This window comes from Zosterops lateralis, assembly GCF_965231275.1.
Source record: "Zosterops lateralis genome assembly, chromosome: 3".
Lineage (NCBI taxonomy): Eukaryota > Metazoa > Chordata > Aves > Passeriformes > Zosteropidae > Zosterops > Zosterops lateralis.
The window spans coordinates 11,087,913-11,106,740 of NC_139764.1; the positions used below are offsets into that span (position 1 = coordinate 11,087,913).

Genomic DNA, 18,828 nt, shown 5'->3' on the forward strand with positions numbered 1-18,828 from the left:
GGGGACTCGATTTCAAACAAACAAATAAATAAACAAAACAAAACCCAACTTATATTAGAATGTTTGAAAGAGGAAACACAGGGTAAATAAAGTTCAAATTATTTATTAATCTGATTTTGTGGGTGTCCTTTTTTCTGAATGAGACATCCAGTACCCAAATACTTTCAAGGCTGGAGAGTTGGTCCAAAGTGTGATGGGACTCTCCTATTCTTCATGACCTAAATCAGTGACCCAAAGCATAATATTTTTTCTAGAACCATCTGTTTTCTCTTCTTGCCAAGGGGATTTCACAATGCCTGATTGCTCTGAATAATTGTACATGTGCAGGGATATGACTTGCCACAGGGATAAAAATTAACTGGACAAGGACAGGTGGATGCTCTTGAGTTTTCTGAAGAAATTACCACCCTTTAGAAGGAGAGGGTGAAGAACCATGCAACTGAGTAATATTTTATGCCCACAATGAAATTTTTTTAAGCCTACATATTTAAAAAGGAAACAAAACTACACTTAGGAGCTGTCTGGGATAAACAGAGTAGGTACCAAGTCAGCCTGTGTTTTGACAGCCCCTTTATCAAACGTCTCCATGGTTTGGTTTGGAGCAGTGTGAGGCACAGGAGTGCAGATGTTGGGTGACTAATTCATTCTTCAGCTGAATTTCAATGACCGTGAATGCACATCTGTTTCAGATCAGCCATCCACTGAACAGCCTGCAACAAGGTGCTTTGCTTTACAAACAGCATTTTTTTTCACTTTGGTGGCTACAGCTCACATTTGGGGAAGGAGAAGGTACCCAGGTACTATGATCAGTCTGGTAGTGAGAGATTTTTTATAGCATTAGCAGGATTCCCAGTGCAAACAACTTCCTTTTAAATCTGTCTTCCTACAAGAGACTTGCTTTTTCTTGTTCAGTTTATCTGTTCTTATCAGCCAGCTCTCTGATTTGCTCACTTCCTCCACCGTGTATCTTTTTCTTTTCTCAATCACAATACCAGGGAGTGGAGGGCTTGGAGGCAGACCAACAGCTCCTGGTGAGAAAATGCCATTTATGTGAAACCATCTTGATCAATTCTCAGTATTGCTCTTCCAGACCAATGATTATATTACTACAGCATCCATAAATAAAAGCAAATGGAGGAGAGGGCTTTGATCCACCAGTACAGCGTCTCTTTGTGGAGCAGATCTCAAACATGGGTGTGGGATAGTACCCATTGCTTCTTCCAGCCCCTACCCCAGTGAGGAGTTAAAACCTTTCATGGCTGAGCTTTGTTGGTTTGTTCTTTCAGGAGAGTGGGTTTTTCTGAGGAAAATCAGCTCAGCTTTTCTATTTCCCAGTGAAGTCGAGGTATTGACATGCTCATTTTCCTCTCTTCACATGAACATTTTTAAGTACCATTTCATTAAATTAACTTGGATTGGAGAAGCATGGTATAGCAAAGGCTCTCCTTGAGGAGAAAATATACAGTTTTAATAACTAGAGATCTGGCTTTTATTGGCTAGTAAATTTGAGAATGTAGCACTGAGCATGCTCAGGTTTTGGTGGGGTTTTTTTTCACTAAGCATCTCTTTGTACTAAAGGCATCTGTTCTGTAGGTTTATGCACTGTTAACTAACTGCAAACCTCTTTAACAGCTCCTCTCCATAGCTGGAAAATCCCGAGGCAGGACAAGGGCAAGCAGGGCTGTCATGCCTGATGACTGATGCTGTAAATGGAGTGAGAAAGGCCCTTGAAGGGGAAGCCGTCAAGGCTGACCTAGTGGGAAAAAAGCACAGGGACACGTTTCCTCCAGGAGCATGCCAAGAGAGCCAGGCTTCGTGCATATGGGGCTCTTTCCAGTTTTGGGAAGGTGCAAAGTGATGCACTATGGAAGGAATGGCTCCAAAATCATTAATTACAGGCTGCCCTTCTGGTGCACCTTATGACCAAGTGACTGTTAAGAGTAAGGTTTTGCCAGGGCTCAAGATCACTTTGTGCAGATTTCCAATGTGGAGTAGATGCTTGGGAGGACTGTGAGCAAGAAAAGACTCTGAAATGCACAGCTTAGAGTGATTTAAAGAGTATAAAAATATTTTTTAAACATGATGAAGGGGATAGTAGATTTCCCTGTCCTCTCCTGCTCTTACCCTGAATTCCAGTGAGTGCACTGTAATTTCGAAATGGGAAACACTTCTGCCAGCTGTGAGGCAGAACGATGGGCTTTAATTAGATTAGAGGAACAAGAAAATGCAATTGAACAAATAGGTTTTCAGCAAAGGGAAAGAAACATCACGGTGGCTAAAGGGGGTAGGTGCTGGCTCACTGGTACCATCTGAATCCATCCTGGTTCAGATGACTGAGCTAGAGGATTTCTGCATGGAAAACATCACTAATGACAAAATGGGCACTTTCTTGAGTAACAGGACAGCCTGATCATATCTATGGGGAGGAAAATCTGTTACATCTGGTTGGCCTTACTAAATGCAACTTTTCCTTTTTGCCTCTTCAGGTCGAGGATGTTTGGGACCCATCTGGTGGGAGCGACCATGTCACGAGTAACCCACTCACACTCGTTCCCAGTGAGCCTCCCTCTCCTGAGCCTGGTGCTGGTGCTGCTGTGCCATGCAGAGGGCACACAGGGGGAGAGCCCCAGCGAGCTGCCTGCCAATGACACCGAGGAGTGTGCTGGCTCCTACATCTGCAAAAAGGGGGTGATCCTGCCCATATGGGAGCCCCAGGACCCCTCATTCGGGGACAAGATCGCTCGGGCAACGGTGTATTTCGTGGCCATGGTGTACATGTTCCTAGGGGTGTCCATCATAGCCGACCGCTTCATGTCCTCCATCGAAGTCATCACGTCCCAGGAGAGGGAGATAACCATCAAGAAGCCCAACGGGGAGACCAGCAAGACCACGGTGAGGATCTGGAACGAGACCGTCTCCAACCTGACACTGATGGCCCTGGGCTCGTCCGCCCCCGAGATCCTCCTGTCTGTGATCGAGGTGTGCGGCCACGGCTTCACGGCCGGGGACCTGGGGCCCAGCACCATCGTGGGCAGCGCCGCCTTCAACATGTTTGTCATCATTGCCATCTGTGTCTACGTGGTGCCAGACGGGGAAATAAGGAAGATCAAGCACCTGAGAGTGTTCTTTGTTACAGCTGCCTGGAGCATCTTTGCCTACACTTGGCTTTACATAATTTTGTCCGTCTCTTCCCCTGGGATTGTGGAGGTTTGGGAAGGCTTGCTCACCTTCTTCTTCTTCCCCATCTGCGTGGTGTTTGCCTGGATCGCTGACAGGAGGCTTTTGTTTTACAAGTACGTCTACAAGAAATACCGGGCCGGCAAGCAGAGGGGGATGATCATCGAGCACGAGGGCGACCGGCCCTCCTCCAAGGCCGACATCGAGATGGACGGGAAGGTGGCCAACTCTCACGTGGAGAACTTCTTGGACGGCACACTGGTGCTGGAGGTGGACGAGAAAGACCAGGACGATGAGGAAGCCAGGAGGGAGATGGCCCGGATCCTGAAGGAGCTGAAACAAAAGCACCCTGACAAGGAAATCGAGCAGCTCATTGAGCTGGCCAACTACCAGGTGCTGAGCCAGCAGCAGAAGAGCAGGGCCTTCTACCGCATCCAGGCCACGCGCCTCATGACCGGCGCCGGCAACATCCTGAAGCGGCACGCGGCCGACCAGGCACGAAAGGCCGTCAGCATGCACGAGGTGAACAGCGAGGCGGCCGAGAACGACCCCGTCAGCAAGCTCTACTTCGAGCAGGGCACCTACCAGTGCCTGGAGAACTGCGGCACCGTGGCGCTGACCGTGGTGCGCCGCGGAGGGGACCTGACCCACACCGTGTGCGTCGACTTCCGCACCGAGGACGGCACGGCCAACGCCGGCTCCGACTACGAGTTCACCGAGGGCACCGTGGTCTTCAAGCCTGGGGAGACCCAGAAGGAAATCCGCGTTGGGATCATTGATGATGACATATTTGAGGAGGATGAGAACTTCCTGGTGCACCTCAGCAATGTCCGTGTGAGCGCCGAGGCCTCAGACGAGGGTGTCCTCGAGGCCAGCCGTGCCTCGGCGCTCGCCTGCCTGGGGTCACCGGCCACCGCCACCGTCACCATCTTTGATGACGACCACGCTGGCATCTTCACCTTCGAGGAGCCGGTGACACACATCAGTGAGAGCGTGGGAACCATGGAAGTGAAGGTGTTGAGAACCTCTGGAGCCCGAGGAAATGTTATTGTGCCCTACAAAACCATCGAAGGCACGGCCAAAGGTGGAGGAGAGGACTTTGAGGACACCTGCGGGGAGCTGGAGTTCCAGAACGATGAGATAGTGTAAGTCAAGGTTTTATTTGTTCCTTACAATCTCTGTTTGTCCTGAAATGAAATGTACTCAGCTCCCAGAGCTGCACTGGAGGTGTTTGGGTGCCAGTGCATTGGAATAAGCCATGAAAGGCCTTAAGTGCTTTGGGGAGCCTGAAACACTGCATCCCTGCCTAGCAGCAGACTGGAGAGTGATGCCTGCTCTGAGGCTCTCCAGCCTTCCAGCAGCAGGGAGGTGGGGCTGATCTGGGATCTCTCCAGCCTCAGCTCTGCAGTGGAGCAGGGAACAAAACCCAGGTGGCTGTGACCACACAGGCATGGGGCTGTGTCCTGGAAAAGGCTTAGACTGAAGGTGTGAATTGTGGTACCTGCTTCCCCTTTCCTGTTGGAGCTCAGATCATCTAGTGCTGGGTCACAGCCTGTCCCACTGATGCTCTGCTCAGGGCTTTGGTGAAGGTTGCTTCACCTCCTCCTTCTCTGGGTCACTGTCTAATACACATCTTGAAAAAGTGTTGTCATGCAGGGAAGATGCCTCATGGTTAGGATGTAACTGCAGCCATATTCAGTTGCTTGCAAGTAAAAAAAAGGAGTCTGAAAGCTGTTGGAGGCTACTCCAGAGTGTTGCTGTTTGGATGGTGGGGAAATTATTAGTGCTGCAGTCTTATTACATGATGTGAAGAACATAAATTTGCTCAGTAAGTCACGGTGGAAAACATCAATCCTTGGGTATGTCATGGAGACATTTCCTTGCCCAGCTGGAGCTCTGGGAGGAGTAGGGGTTGGGAGCTGTGTTGTTCCAGCCCGGGGCTCTCCCTGCAGTGAATTCTGTGTTTGCAGCCAACAGGGACTGAGGTCTGTAGCACAGAAACACTGCACACAACTGGAGGAAGTAACTGATAAAGGGCACTGCTGTGTCAAGGGAGAGCTAAATTATGGCTTGGGTGTTATTTATTGTGCTGCTGGTCTCCTAGGAGCTGAGACAAACCATGGTGAATGCCCAGAGTGGCCCTCGTGTTCTGTCACCTGTGTCTGCACAGAGAGAATGAAATTTCTTCATAAAACTGCTTGAAGTAGATGTAGGGGGTGGGAAAAAAAGGTGATTTGTAGTTCTCAGGCAGGATTTATAGCAGTTGGGATTTTGACTTCCCAGGAAAAGCTGGGCAAAAACTTCACAGCTCTACAGTCTGGAGGCCACAACAGGCATGTTGCTCAAACAAGGCTCAAGAGCGTGTGGCTCCTGAATGACAAATTTAGTAGAGAGGAATGCAGTTATTTGAATTTTATTTTTTTAATAATTTTGGGAGAAGCAGGGAGTTGCCTGCAGAGATGCAATGAACTAGGCAATAAGGATATCTCCCAAAGGCTCCTTGCTTTTTATCCAGGTCACTCAGCACTGGCAAAACTGGGCTAGTGGCAGTTAGACTTTGTTCCCAGCTCCCATGGGATGTGACATGTTTACATGGCAGGCCAGACACGCAGCCTTGCCTTGGATCCATCACTGTGGGCAGGATCTCTGTGCTGTCCTGTGCACCTGTGTCTGTGCTCGGGCTGTGATGAGGGGAGGTGTTCTCCCTGCCACTGCTGTGCCTGCCTCTGCTGGTGGCCTTCCCTCCTCTAAGCTGTGCACTGCTGGCTTTTGCCAGCAGCCCAGTAACCAAGGGGTGTGCTGGGAGCCAGCTGACCACATCCTGTGGGATCTGTGCTGGTGTGCCCCCACCAGGGCCACAAGCCTCCTCCTTCCTCCTCTTACCAGCTGCCAGAATGTGCACAGCAAGCAAGAAAAGGGGGACAGCAGCTTTCTTAGAAACCCCAGCGTACTTTTAATGTGCTGATCTGCCATGGTATCTCTGTTGCCTTTAAACTGTCTCTCTCAGGAGTCACAGTGAGTGGTGGAACCACAGAACTGTCCCCAGCCTGGAGACAGTGTGGGTGACTGCAGGGACAGATGTTGGCCAAGGGGTTTTCTCCATTCAGGTGGGAGAGGACGTGGTCAGAAGGAAACCAGTGGTGCATACTCCGATCTATCCCTGTGCCTGAAAGATAGGAGGTATTAAACTAGGTCTTCATCTAAAACTTGGCTGCTGCAGTCCAAGTTCAGATGCTGGGTGGTACGATCTGACTGGCAGAAGATTTCCCGCAGGTCCATGTTTTCCCTGGACACAAGTTTAGGAAAACCCTGCAGAGTGTTCCTGGGCTGAGCTTCTGCTTACAGGCATCCTCCTCTGGAAGAATTTGCTCCAATAAAGAAGATATACCAGCACAACATGTGGATTGTGGAGCTAAAGACCTTTTGCTCTGTCATTGCTCGATGGTGATGTACTTCAGCTAAGCCACAGTTATGTAGAATGGTGCAGTTCCCTAGCACATTGGATCCAATAAAGTTCTAAAATTCCAGGTTTTCCCATGCTCTGATGGCCAGGAGTTGTCTTTGCTGCCCTTCCTAAAGGTTTTTAGCACCTCTTTAGTTCCGCCATTCGAGCCTGAATGAATCAGTGATAAAAGTGAGTAGGATGTGTTTTTCTGGGGCAGTAATAACAAAGGTAGGGCAGTACAGGGAGACGTGAAGATGAAAGAAAAGCGTGCACAAGCCTCTATTATTAGAGGGCTGGTTTGCTGGTAAGTCCCAGTAAAATTAGAAAGCACTGGGAGGGCCCTGATCTTCTGGAGACCTTCCTCTGGTTCCCAAAAGGCCTAATTACGTAACGTGTTGTTTGTTTGCAGTGTCCAGAGAGACTTCCCCATTTTGCAATCTGTTGATGTCCCCCCTTCCCAGAGTACACAAAACAGCAGTTTAACTGCTGCAGCCACGCTGCTCCCGTGCATTTAAACAAACATCTCCTTCTGATGCCACCAAAAAAACCCAAATGTGTAATGGAGAGGATGCTGGTAATCCTGGGGGACATTAATCCAGCACTGCCTCTTGGAGTGCTGCTTTCCTGCTCCTTATTCCTGGAGCACAGCTGGTGTATTCAGTGGCTGCATTCTAGCCAGTGAAAGAAACAGCTTTTAAAGGGATTTGCATGGCACATTGCTCCAAGCTTCATGGGAAAAGGTCTGGGGCCTCAGCCAGGTCAGTCTCAGTGATGCTGCACAGGAGACACCAGTGTAGGTGCTGTGATTTAAAGTGTAAGAGAGCCCTCCCTCTGGGCTCACCCTCAACAAGGTGGCTCCAGCCTTGTCTTGCATCTCCAGATTAATGATCAAAGCTCTCTGCCTGAGAACATGGAGAGGATATGCAGTTGTAGGCCCTTCCTGCCCTCCCCCCCTTCCCATCTACTACAGCTATTGTGATCATAGAAGAGGTCACTGGTTCACCCAGCCAGTGTATTTTTATCTCCTGACTGAATGTTAAATAATTCAAAAGAAGTCCAGCTTCCTATATTAGAGGAGGAAGCAATCCTTCCCCTATCTGATATCCCATCAGCTCTTCTCCTTTCTGTCCCAAGGCATCAGCAGGAGCACCTCTTCCAGATGTGGCTGCAAAGCTCATTGAAAACAGTGTTCTTTCATGTTCAGAACCCACAGTTTTTCTAGGGATACCATTGCAACTAGAAGTCTGTCACAATCTGTGCTCCAGATGTCTGCACACACACCCCCCAAAAGAAAAGATTTTACTGCATTCATGTCAGTGGGGAAGATGGTACATGTGGACAGCCAGTTAAACTCATATTTCACCTAGGCAATCACACCTGTAAATGCTTGGAAAATCTTATGTCAAATGATCTTGCTGTTTATAATATATTTTAATTGTTTTTATAAAACATGTCTGCTGCAGATTTAGGAAATGACACTCTTTGTCCACTGAATTTGACTTGTCCAAGTCAGTTCTGGCATTTCTCTGGAAGCATAAATTTAGGAGCTGAATACTAACAGAGACACAAACATCAGCTACATCCTCTTTTTTTTTTTTTTTTTTTTGGGAAAGTGTCCCCAGAAACCACATAGGCTCCCTCCCAAGAGCCCTTTAAAAATGTCAATGTTAATAAATATAGACAGTGGCAGGAGGGGAACCAAGTGGTGCAGCTTTTTTAAGTGCCCCTTTTCTTTTCCAGAAAGAAGTTGGGTCAGATATTTCTAAAGAAATAGCAAAAATAATATCCTGACTCAGCCCTGGAACCCCTCTAATATCCCTTTTTCTTCTGTGGCCTGCAGCTTCAGAGGAAAAAAGTAAAGCCTCCAGCACGAGCAGCCTTGCAGTAGGATGCAGTTGAAGAGCAGGATGTCTTCTGATGTGGCAGAGGGAATGCTGTAAACCAGGCTGGAAGGGAAGCAAACCAACATTCCCTTTTTCAGGTTTCACTTGTTGAGTACATTCCCTTCCTCTCTGTCGTCCCACTTTTTTCAGCTGGGCCAATGTGCTTTCCCTGGCCCAACAGCCCCAGCCTGCACAGGGTTAATGTCTGACAGCACAGCTTGAGATATCAAAGGAGACCAAACAAAGATTAAACTCTTGCTTGGCCTGCTTCCAGAGCCCAGCATGGGGTTTGCAGAGCATTCTCCCCTCTCCACTGGAAGTCTTGCCTGGCCCAGTGGGATTTGCAGATGGTACAGAAATGGCCAGCTGGATCTAGGGCTTGGATCCCTGGTCCAGTGGGATTTGCAGGTTATGCAGATATGTCCAGCTGGATCTAGGATTTGGATTCTCAGTCCAGTGGGATTTGCAGGCAGTACAGAAGAAATGGCCAGCTGGATCTAAGGCTTGGATCCTTGGCAGAAGCACCCAGTGTTGCTGGTCCATCCAGTACAGATCCCCCTCATGCGAGGTGGCCCACAGCAGGGTCTGAGCAGGTGTGTTGCACCACGGTGGGGCACGGATGGGGCTTATTTCCCTTTTGAGGAGGAGAAGTTCTCTGGGCTTGAAATGTACAATTTCTTTGGTTCCTGAAGGCCAAAAGCTGGTTGTAACCTCTTCAGAGAGGAAGATACAGCTCTTAACAGGGCCAGCTATCTTTTCTTTTTCTCCCCTTCATTGAAAGAATGTTTAGTCTTTCCTGAAGGCTGTTAAAATATTGGCCTTAATATCTCCCAGGCATGGGCATCTCTCTCAAACTGCTGTGCTCTTGCCTCAGCTGCCTGGGCAGCCACATCTCTGTTGGGGGAATAAGGCCAAGTGATGCCCCAACACAGACCTGTCAGAACCCTGGGCACTGAGAATTTCAGACCCCCAAGCAAACACTGCATTGACCTGAGCCCATGGAAAAAGCTCACAAAATTGAGTGACAGCACTGGGATTGTGGGTGTGGAGTTTGAATGGAATTGTGTGATATCACAGGGTGCAAAACTTAGAGTTTAAGGGTTTAGAATACAGTAATATATATAAAACAAGATGGAGGTTTTAGGAAGAAGGTTTCACCTTCTTCTCCATGGGTCTGGGTGGTGTTTTGTAATTGGGTAGAAAAGTCCACATTGTGGGTGATGGATGTTTGGTTCTTGGGTTAAAAGTCAAAATAATTGAGGTGTCATCTCATAATTGGACAGTTTGTCCTCAAAGGCCTTGTAGAGAGATAGAGATGGCTCCATTTTTGATTTGTTATCTAGAAGTGCTGTAGAACTCACAGTTTGTAAGACTGTACTATAGATTATTAAGAATTAATAAACATCTGAGTCTGAGCACAAAACACCATCTCAAGCATTTAATCCCGACCCTGGCAGAAAAGAAGATAAAAAGCAACACAGACCTTCCCCTCTGTGCTGTGCCCAGGACATGGCAGGTACTGAAAAACTCATTCCCAAGCGAGTTTTTGGGACCACATCAGGTCTCAAGCCCCTGAAGGGCAGTCTCACAGCTGTGTCCCTGAGTGTCCCATGGCTTGATCTGCTCTGTAGGGTGAAGCCACTGAGGGTGCCCTTGTGGCACCTCACTGTTGTGGTGTGTGGGACAAGTGGGAGGGTGAGCACGGGATGCAGGCTATGCCTTTTGCCCAAATAAGTCAGGAAATCCAGGAACTCGACTGCATGATGTTCCCTGTGGAGGGGATTAGGCAGTGAAGTCGTGTTATTGGACAAAGGCAGTTGTGCCAGCACATCACTGGGGGTGAGTGCCGGGGGGAGAAGGATGAGGACAAGAGTTTGCTGAGGAGCTGACACTTTTTTTTTGTCCTTGAAAAACCAATGTTTCCTTATTTGTAATGAACTGTTGTTGGCAATTTACTGCTGCCAGCTGCATCTCTGTGGTTGATTAAGAGAGCTTGGAGCTTAAATATGTAATAACTCCCTGAAAGCCATTGAGAGGTAGTTATTAGCTTCATCAGGGCCTGTGTACACATCCGCTGCACTCCTTTGTGAACAGGCTACCTATTAAATGCATTGTAGTGATTCACAAAATGTAGAATCTAGGCTTGTTTTAAGAAATTAAAACAAGCACAGCTTGTTGGAGCAGGAAAGTTATCTCGGAGTGAAGCACTGCTCCACAGCTCCCTGATGGGGAGACAAGGATAGGGGGTAGGAGAAATACTATCCCTTTTTGCAGACCCTTCTTTCCCTGGCATGTGCTTGAGCACAGCATTGGCACCAGCAGGTTTTTACAGCAGAGCAGGCATCCATCCCTCTCCCAGCTGTGCACACATGGGATCCATGGCTGTGCCAAATCCTTGAGCAGGGAGAGGGAATTCATTTGTACACAGGATCCCGGTGCAGCTGGAGTTCAAGTTTGGGCATTTGGGAGTAAGATTTCTTTCCTCTGACACTTCGCCCTTGGGTTTGAACTCAGTGGATGGCACTGGGTGTCCTTCCAGCAGCAGGGCTGAATCTGTGGGCTCAGGAGGAGAGTGGCAGAACACAAAGCAGACAGCTGACCACAGCCAGGATCTAAGCATCTGTACAGATGGGCACAGGAACATCTGCTGCCATCCAAGGCCAAACACAGAGGAGAAGCTGGACCTGGCAGACTGTGTCAGAAGCAGCCCCTCCTCAGAAGGAGAGGCTGAGCCTGGAGGCACCATCCTGCATGCTGTAGGGGAATGAGAGTAATCAGCCAGCTCTTTGCTCCCAGGGGGATGTGATGTTGCCCTGCCCTTGTCAGATGCACAGTCTTCCATGTCTGGATGTGGCTTCTGTGTGCCTCTACTGGCTCTGCCCACATCAGGGACAAAATCATGTGTCCACTGGCAAGGACATGTACACATCACTGTGTGCAAGGGGAAAGTCACCTCTCCTGTCCCCGGTCTCTGCTCCCTGTCCTGTTCTCCAGCACCACAGGGGAACTGTTTTAGTGTAACCTTCACAGTCTGGTCTTCCTGAACCACCTGTGTTTTCCCAGTACTCTCAGATGAGGAGCTTTGGAGAACAGCCTCTCACAGCTCCAGTGTTAGCCATGGTGTGTGCATGGCCTGGCTGCACTGGTACTGTGAGGTCCGTCCTCCTCTTTGCAGTCCTGAGCATGGTTGGAGTCAGGGTCATTCCTCTGCAAGTTCCAAATGCCACTTAGCCTGAGGACATCTTGGGAGCTATCAAGAAACTCTGCTAATTAAATTTCTGACAATGACATTAGAGGCACTGTGCTGGTTTCCAAGAATGGCAATGCTGGATCCTGGGTGACAACAAACAGTAACAGCATTCTCTGTTTTAAAAATATCTTAGTGTAAGAGAGAAAATATTCCCACTGCTGTGTAAGTAAGAGGGTGACCAGCATGAGCCTCCTCTGCCCAGTCCCTATATGGTTCCATTTCCATAATGTCTGGACTGCTTCCTACACAATCAAAGCAACAATCAGATGTGTCAGGCAATGGGAAACAAGGCAATGACAAAGAGCATGGCTGGATCCCTGTGACCTGGGTGCTGAAAGGAGAGAGATGGAGCTGATGGCATCTGCCTGCCCCCTCAGAGCAGAGTCCTTTCCAGGGAAAGGTCCCCTGAGTGCAGATGGCTCAAATGGGGACAGGGATGGGGCCCAGCTGAGTGGAGTCTAGTGCAGAGATATTATCTTTGGAGAGTTTTGAGAGGTTTTTTTAAAATGGCATTGTTATCAGGAAGCTTCTTTGGAGGGCTTGAGTGATTCCTCTGGTTATTTGCTCCCCTTAAAACACTGTTGTATGGTAGAGTCAGACACTGTGCTATTTTGGGGTCATGCAATATGGCTCTGATTCAAGCACAGGGCCAGCACAGCCTGCAGGAGACCCTTGTCCCAAGGGCCAGATGCACTGTCACCAGGTGGCAAAGCTGTTGTCTCGCTGGCTGGGACATAGGAAGGGCAAGAAGACAAAGAAAGGATTGATTCTCTCAGTTCTTTTCCAAACTTGGTTGCTTGCTTCCTAGTAAGAAACTTATTTTGAGACCTGCTTGCACGCTGCTGGTTTAATTTGTCAGTACACGTGATCCTAAAGAACAAAATAGCTATATGTATGTTTTTGCAAACAATTTGGAGTAGAAATCTACAGATCCATGAGCACTCAGCAGCCCCCAAAAACTACCAAGCAGGCTCTCAGCATCCCCCTTGCCTGACCTTCTCCCTGGCACTTGCCCTCCCATCTCTATAGTGCTCATGTGGCTGTGGCTGTGCCATCCTCTGGCCCCCAAAATCTCCCCCTGCATACTGAGCAGCAGTGTTGTGACAGATGAGTTATCCTGGCATGTCTCTGGATGAGGGCAGGCAGCACTCCTGTCTGGAGACTGTGGCCTCTGTGCTCCAAGGAGCTGTGTGTCCTCAGCCACAGCCCTCCCCTGGCCCCCAGCACTGCCACAGCGCAGCCCAGGCTCTGCACAGCTCTCACAGAAATTCACAGCCCTGTCACAGCCTATAAGGCAGGGGAAAAAAAGCCAGTTCTGCAGGGAGTCTGGGATGAATGGAGCTGCAGAGAGCAGGGCAGAGACGCCCTGGTTTAATTGAGAAGAGGAGGCTTGGTCTGAAACAAAAGCTGTTACTTTGGCTCAGGCAGGTAGGGAGCAGGTTTACCTGGCACTGAAGCCTGCACAGCAGCCAAGTGTTTGCTTGGTTCAGTAGATTTCCATTCACACTTTAGATTTGGTTGTTGAAATTTATCTTCCTCCTGTATGTGACAAAACCTAGGGGAATGAGATATCACCCCTGCACAGGGCAAAAATAATGTAAACATAGTCAGTATCAATGCCCCAGGCACACATCATCCTGGGAATAAGGAGGGAAGTGTAGCAGGAGATTTACCTGACTCATGAGCTCTCTGGTGACCTGGAATTCAGCAAGACTCATACAAAAATCTGAAAATGGGTCAGTTTAGTAGGGAGGATTGTAACAGAGAAGTGTGGGAGGGTTGGGTCAGAATCAGGCTGAGCATGAACTGGACAAGAATTAGATGGGAAGGAGATATTTTGGACATTCATTCCTTAGCAATGCAGAGGGGAAAAGGGAAAGGGAGCTGAACAAGACATCCTGCCAAGAAGCAGGTCCCTGTGTGATGTCTGTGATCATGGGGCCTCTCTGTAGGACACAGGTGACAGTTTGCCTGTCCTCAGCCCACAAGGAAATCCAGGCTCCTCCTGTCAAGGCACTGCATGGGAGGCTCTGGGCAGTCCCTCTGGAAGGTTCCCTGGACAATGGGTGACACGTGCAGGCAAGCTCAAGGAGCTGCCTTCAAAAGCAGCTCAGCCAGCTTAGGTCTGCTTTTGTACCTAAAAGAGCCTAGAATAAATCAACACGTTATTTGTAAGTACCTCAGAGATAACAAGGAGATGAATAACAGCCAGCATATATTTGTCAAGAACAAATCTTATCAAGCCAACCTAATTTCCTTTTATGCCAGCCTTTTGGGGAAGGGAGAAGCAGTGTTGTCATATCACGGAGCTTCAGAAGGGCTTTTAATGTTGTCTTGTTTTAGAGCTGTCATCAGCAAGCCCTGGCTAAATGGGCCACTGGGGTGATGGGGTCTAATCTGTCTGGGAAGAGAAATGTGTCACTGCATGGGGGTGAAAAGGTGTTCAGTAGGTGCTTGGCCTGAAATGGAGCTTGCTGGGCATAGGAAAGAGAAAAATGGTGTTTTAGCTTGCAGATAGAAAGAGAATGAGAGTCTGAAAGAGTTATCAGAGGTGGGGTGGGGATTTACAGGGATGGGAATTAGCCTGGACAGAAGCAAGACACTGTAAAGTGCTTGTGTAGGAATAGCCATAAACACAAATTCAAGTGAGGGAGGAGAACAACCAAGTCAGTGGGTGTCAACATGAGCCAAATCTGAGCTCACAACACCCTGTTCTTGCAATGAATGAGACAGATGCCATCCTGAAGATGTCCAAGAGGAGGGAAACCATCCTCGTGCTCTCTCCTGGGGGAGTGGGTGGCCTCTGTCAGCACCAGGAGACAGCTCAGAAGGCACTGCCCAGTATTGTGCATTCAGGTGTATTGTGTCCTTTAATACATCCTTGGGTTAGATGGGAGCTCTTTCTGTCCTCTTGCTGTGTGCTAGCCAGGCCAAAGTGTTCATCCTGTGAGCCCCTTGTCCTGCAGGCTCTCCTGCCACAAACATGCCAGGGGATAACATGCAAAGCAACCCACAGATGCAGCAAAAAGACCAAAGGCACACATGGAACCTGCACAAGCTCCCTGTGGCCACCCACTCTGGGCTCCTGGCTCTCCAGGGATCTCTGGGCCAGGGGCAGTGCCTGTCTCCTTTGCTAATAATTAGATGCAATCCAAGCTTCCCTGCAGGAGAGCCCTGTCCCCCTGGGGGAAGAAGCAAGGCTGCACAGATTAAGGAGACTAATTAGAGGGGAAGAGAGCATTGGTACTGAAGCCCCAACAGTAAACTTTGAAATCTAGATAAGGGAGCAGTATTTAATTATATACAATTAAAACACCATATCTCAGCCCCCTGAGAACTGGAAGTCCTGGAAAGCCCTCACAAAGGTGCTAATGAAAAGCTCTGAAGGCAGCAGTAGGCTGGGGGCTAAGCTTGTCAAACTTTACCTGGGAAACACACCTGAAGTGAAGAGCTAGGAACATTCCCTTGGACCAGCACCTCCTTGTTCCTCCTTATTGTCCTCCCTCCCCTAGAGCAGGTGATGGGAACCCAGATCTTGGGAACAGAAAGGGAGGTTGCTCTGCTCATACATGCAGCTGGGCAGGACCACTGCAGGCATCTAGGCAAGGAGAGGCAAACCTCTTCTTGAGGTTTGAGAGAGAACGTAGGGAAAGTCAGAGGGGGTTGTAAATACTTGGTCTGAGAAACAACCTTTGTGCCTTTTTCTCACAGAAAAATCTCCTGCCCCAGTGCCTGCCAGCCAGGGGTATCCCAGAACCTCCAGGGAGCACCCTGCCAATGTTCCCCTTTGCTTCACAAATCCTGCAAAGTTACCTTGGGTTATTTTCCTACAAGTTCCCTCCAGCCACTAAAGCAGCAGCTTCCCCTCGCTGCTCCTTTGCTGCTCCACATATCCAGTCCCTGACTTCTGTTCTTTCACCTGTCCTCTTCAGGCCAGGAGGGCAGTGTGGTTTCCCTGTGGGGAGCCTGCTTTGTGCTCAAACACTCCCTGTCCAGCTGTGGCAGCTCCCTGGACCACAGCAGCAGCTCTCAGCCCAGAGCTGTGCTGGGTGCTAATGCAGGATCACCACGAGGGAAAGCTTGGATTCATGTCATCTGACAGATTAGGGCTGCAGAACCAGCCTTGAGTTATCCAAAATTCCTCTTCTTCAGCATCTTCAGCCCCTTAAGGAAGGCCTTTAGTTCAGCCTTTAGTTCAGCTGCCAAAGGAAGTGGTTCTTCTTTTAATTTGTAAATGGAAAGTGCCAGAGAGCTTCTACCTTCTGAAAAGCACAGGTGAAAGCCTGGGGCTCCTTTTCCTGCAGCCTGTTCTTGTTGAGGAACACACCTAGAGCAGGTCTGTCCTTGTGCAGCTGCAGTGGGAGCTGCAGGATGTGACTGGGGTGGGGGAAATGTCTGGAACTCCAGGCAAGGGACCTGGCACCAGCCCTGTGTCTGACAAAGGGGACAGGGACCTGCAGCACTGCCTGGGGGTGGCCAGTCCCCTGCAGACTCTACAGAACCCAAATAAACAAGCAGAAGATCCCCAAAAGTGTAAGAGGCATAAAGAGCAAGAGGGGAATGGGTGCACAGACTGTGTGGGTGCAGAAGGCCAGGGATTCCTTCACTGGCCCAGGAAGCATCAGCTCAGGCTGTTGCAGTGTGACTGCACCTCAATCAAGTTCCTTAAAAGAACCAGACACCTGCAGGAAAGCTGGGGCTGAGAGAATCCTGTCTGGCTGTTTGAGTGTGGTGTGTGATGGGAGCCAAGCTGGGCACAGGGGGGTTCATTGGACCCTCCTGCTGCAAGAGGACTTTAGTCCCCGCGTCTTGGGTGCTGCAGCTGTGACGCCTGAATGCTCAGACAGAAAGGATTCCTTAACAATCTTGTGCCTGGCCTTTGCCCCCACATTCTGCTCATGAAGAGCCTCTCTCCTGTCAGTGTGCAAAGGCCATGAGTCACATCTGTGATGTTGTCACAAATTACTTCCTTCCCTGGTGATGCAGCGGCTTTAAAATGTTACAAGACCCAAAAGTGATGCCCATGCACTCATTTTTATTTGTCTGAGCCTTTCTGGTGATGTTTCCTCTGCTGTGCCAAGAGCTAAAACCTCAGGGCGTTCCTTCACTCAGTGTGTTTTAGGTGAAAATTAAATGTCTTGTCAACTCCCAGGACTCCAAGAGCTGTGGTGCTAAGAAGAATGCTGACTAATATCTCATGTGCCCTGCCTTGGTGTGCCAGGGAAGAAGTTGCCATGGTTTGGGAGAAGAATTGCTCTCAATTGTCTCAGTCCTCTAGAACTGGAAGGAAAGGGGAAGGTTTAAGTTACACTTCACTCCTTATTCCCAGGACAATATATGCCCAGAGCATTGCTATTGATTATATTTACATTATTTTTGCCCTGTGTCAGGTGATTTCTCATTCCCCTAGGTCCTGTCACTAAGGAAGAAGATCCATTTCAATAACCAACTCCTTCCTTGGTGTGCCAGGGAAGAAGTTGCCATAGTTTGGGAGAAGAGTTGCTCTCAGTTGCCAGGAAAGATGGAAGGCTTAAGTTGCTTCTCAGTTCAAGTATTCCTACATCAGTGTGAACGAGCGTGTTGGTGTCTTGCAAACACACAAACACATTTCCACAAAACCCTTGCTAATGAACCAAACCAGCAGCCTGTCCTGTCAGTTGATTTGTGGGGAGCTGGTAAAAGACTCGACCTGGGGAGCTCATTACCCTGCTGGAGGAGTGAGTGCATTTTGAGGGGAGATGCTGGGAAGCTGTTAGCTGCCAGCTGTGAGGCAGAGCCTTGGCAGGGCTGGGAGGAAGCCTGGGAGAGGAGAAATCCATTGCCTTTGTGTTTTCATGTCCAGACTCAGATGTTTATTAATTATTATCTATGTTACAGTCTCACAAGTTGTGAGTTCTAGCTAACAAAGTGAAAAATGGCTCTGTCTCCAACTCCTTCCAAGGTCTTTTAAGCACTAATTATCCAATAATGAGATGACACCTATATTATTTTTACTTTTAACCCAATAACCAACCACCCGTGGCCTGCAATGCCGATTTTTCTATCCAATTACAAAAAAACACCCAGACCCATGTAGTAGAAGTTGAAAGAACTTAGCCTACACCCTAAATCCTTCCTCTTGCTTTATATATATTACTATATTCTAAACCCTTAAAATCTAAGTTTCCAGGGTTCCAACTCAGGCAGGAACTGCAGCATCCAAAAGGGATGGAAATACCTCCAGGTGCACATGTCCCTGAGGGCTGCACCTGCCTTTGCCCCAGCAGTTGGAGTAGGTGAAAGGATAACCAGGGAAATGCACCTGTGGAGGTGAGGTGGGCTAAGGTAAAATATGAATAATTGGAAAAGGAGTGGAAGGAAGGAGTAAAAGAGGGGCCAAAATCACAATGGTTTATATGAATGCCTCCTCTTAGCTGCTGCTGAGCACTTGAGAGCTGCAAAGTGCTTGGGTCTTCCTCAGAGCTCCCCTGTCCCATCAGACCTTAGAGCGAGGCTGTGCTGCTCAGGTTGGCAGCAGGTACTTTGAAAAAGCTGTCAAGTTTCATGTTCAGTGTGTTTGCAGAGAAAACCCTGGCTTGGCACCAGGCATCAAAGGTAAAAGCAATGAGGAACAGAGAATACTTCTAGCCTTGCCAAGAAAAATCACTTGTCTGGGAAAGGAAGAACTAAATTGATCTGAATTTTCCTGCTATTCATCAGCGTTTTGGTGCCAGGGCAGTGCATGTGAGAGAGGAAAGAAAAAAGATAACGTGAAGAGCTCCATATTTAATGTTGTGTTAATGTCTTCCCTCCCAGCTAGAGCAGAGGTTTAAAAATTCTTTCCTGTACACGAGGGAAAATGTACTGATCTGTGTGAGCATTATTATTTAGGGATGACAGATTTACCTTTCAGGAAGTCTGCAACCTGAAGAAACCAATTTGGAAGTCTAAAGAAATTAATTGAAGGTTGAGGTTGTCAGATAGATAGATAGATTTTTTTTTTTTTTTCCCTCTTGCTTCACGGAAGATTAATTTTGCTTTTTGAACCAAACTTTTCTCCATTGACTCTGGAAAGTTGAGCAAGGAGGATGCAT

The 18,828-nt window shown here is 48.5% G+C and overlaps 1 protein-coding gene across 2 annotated transcripts in view; it reads left to right on the top strand.

The window, feature by feature from the left end:
* The window catches only part of SLC8A1 (solute carrier family 8 member A1), a 107,760-nt gene that overhangs the window by 8,271 nt on the left and 80,661 nt on the right, over nucleotides 1-18,828 (top strand). For both annotated transcript variants that reach the window (XM_083858162.1, XM_083858161.1), the window contains exon 2: nucleotides 2,487-4,322. In XM_083858162.1, coding sequence (XP_083714288.1) covers nucleotides 2,494-4,322 — 1,829 coding nt within the window. In that variant the 5' untranslated portion in view covers nucleotides 2,487-2,493. The remainder of the gene's footprint in view (nucleotides 1-2,486; nucleotides 4,323-18,828) is intronic.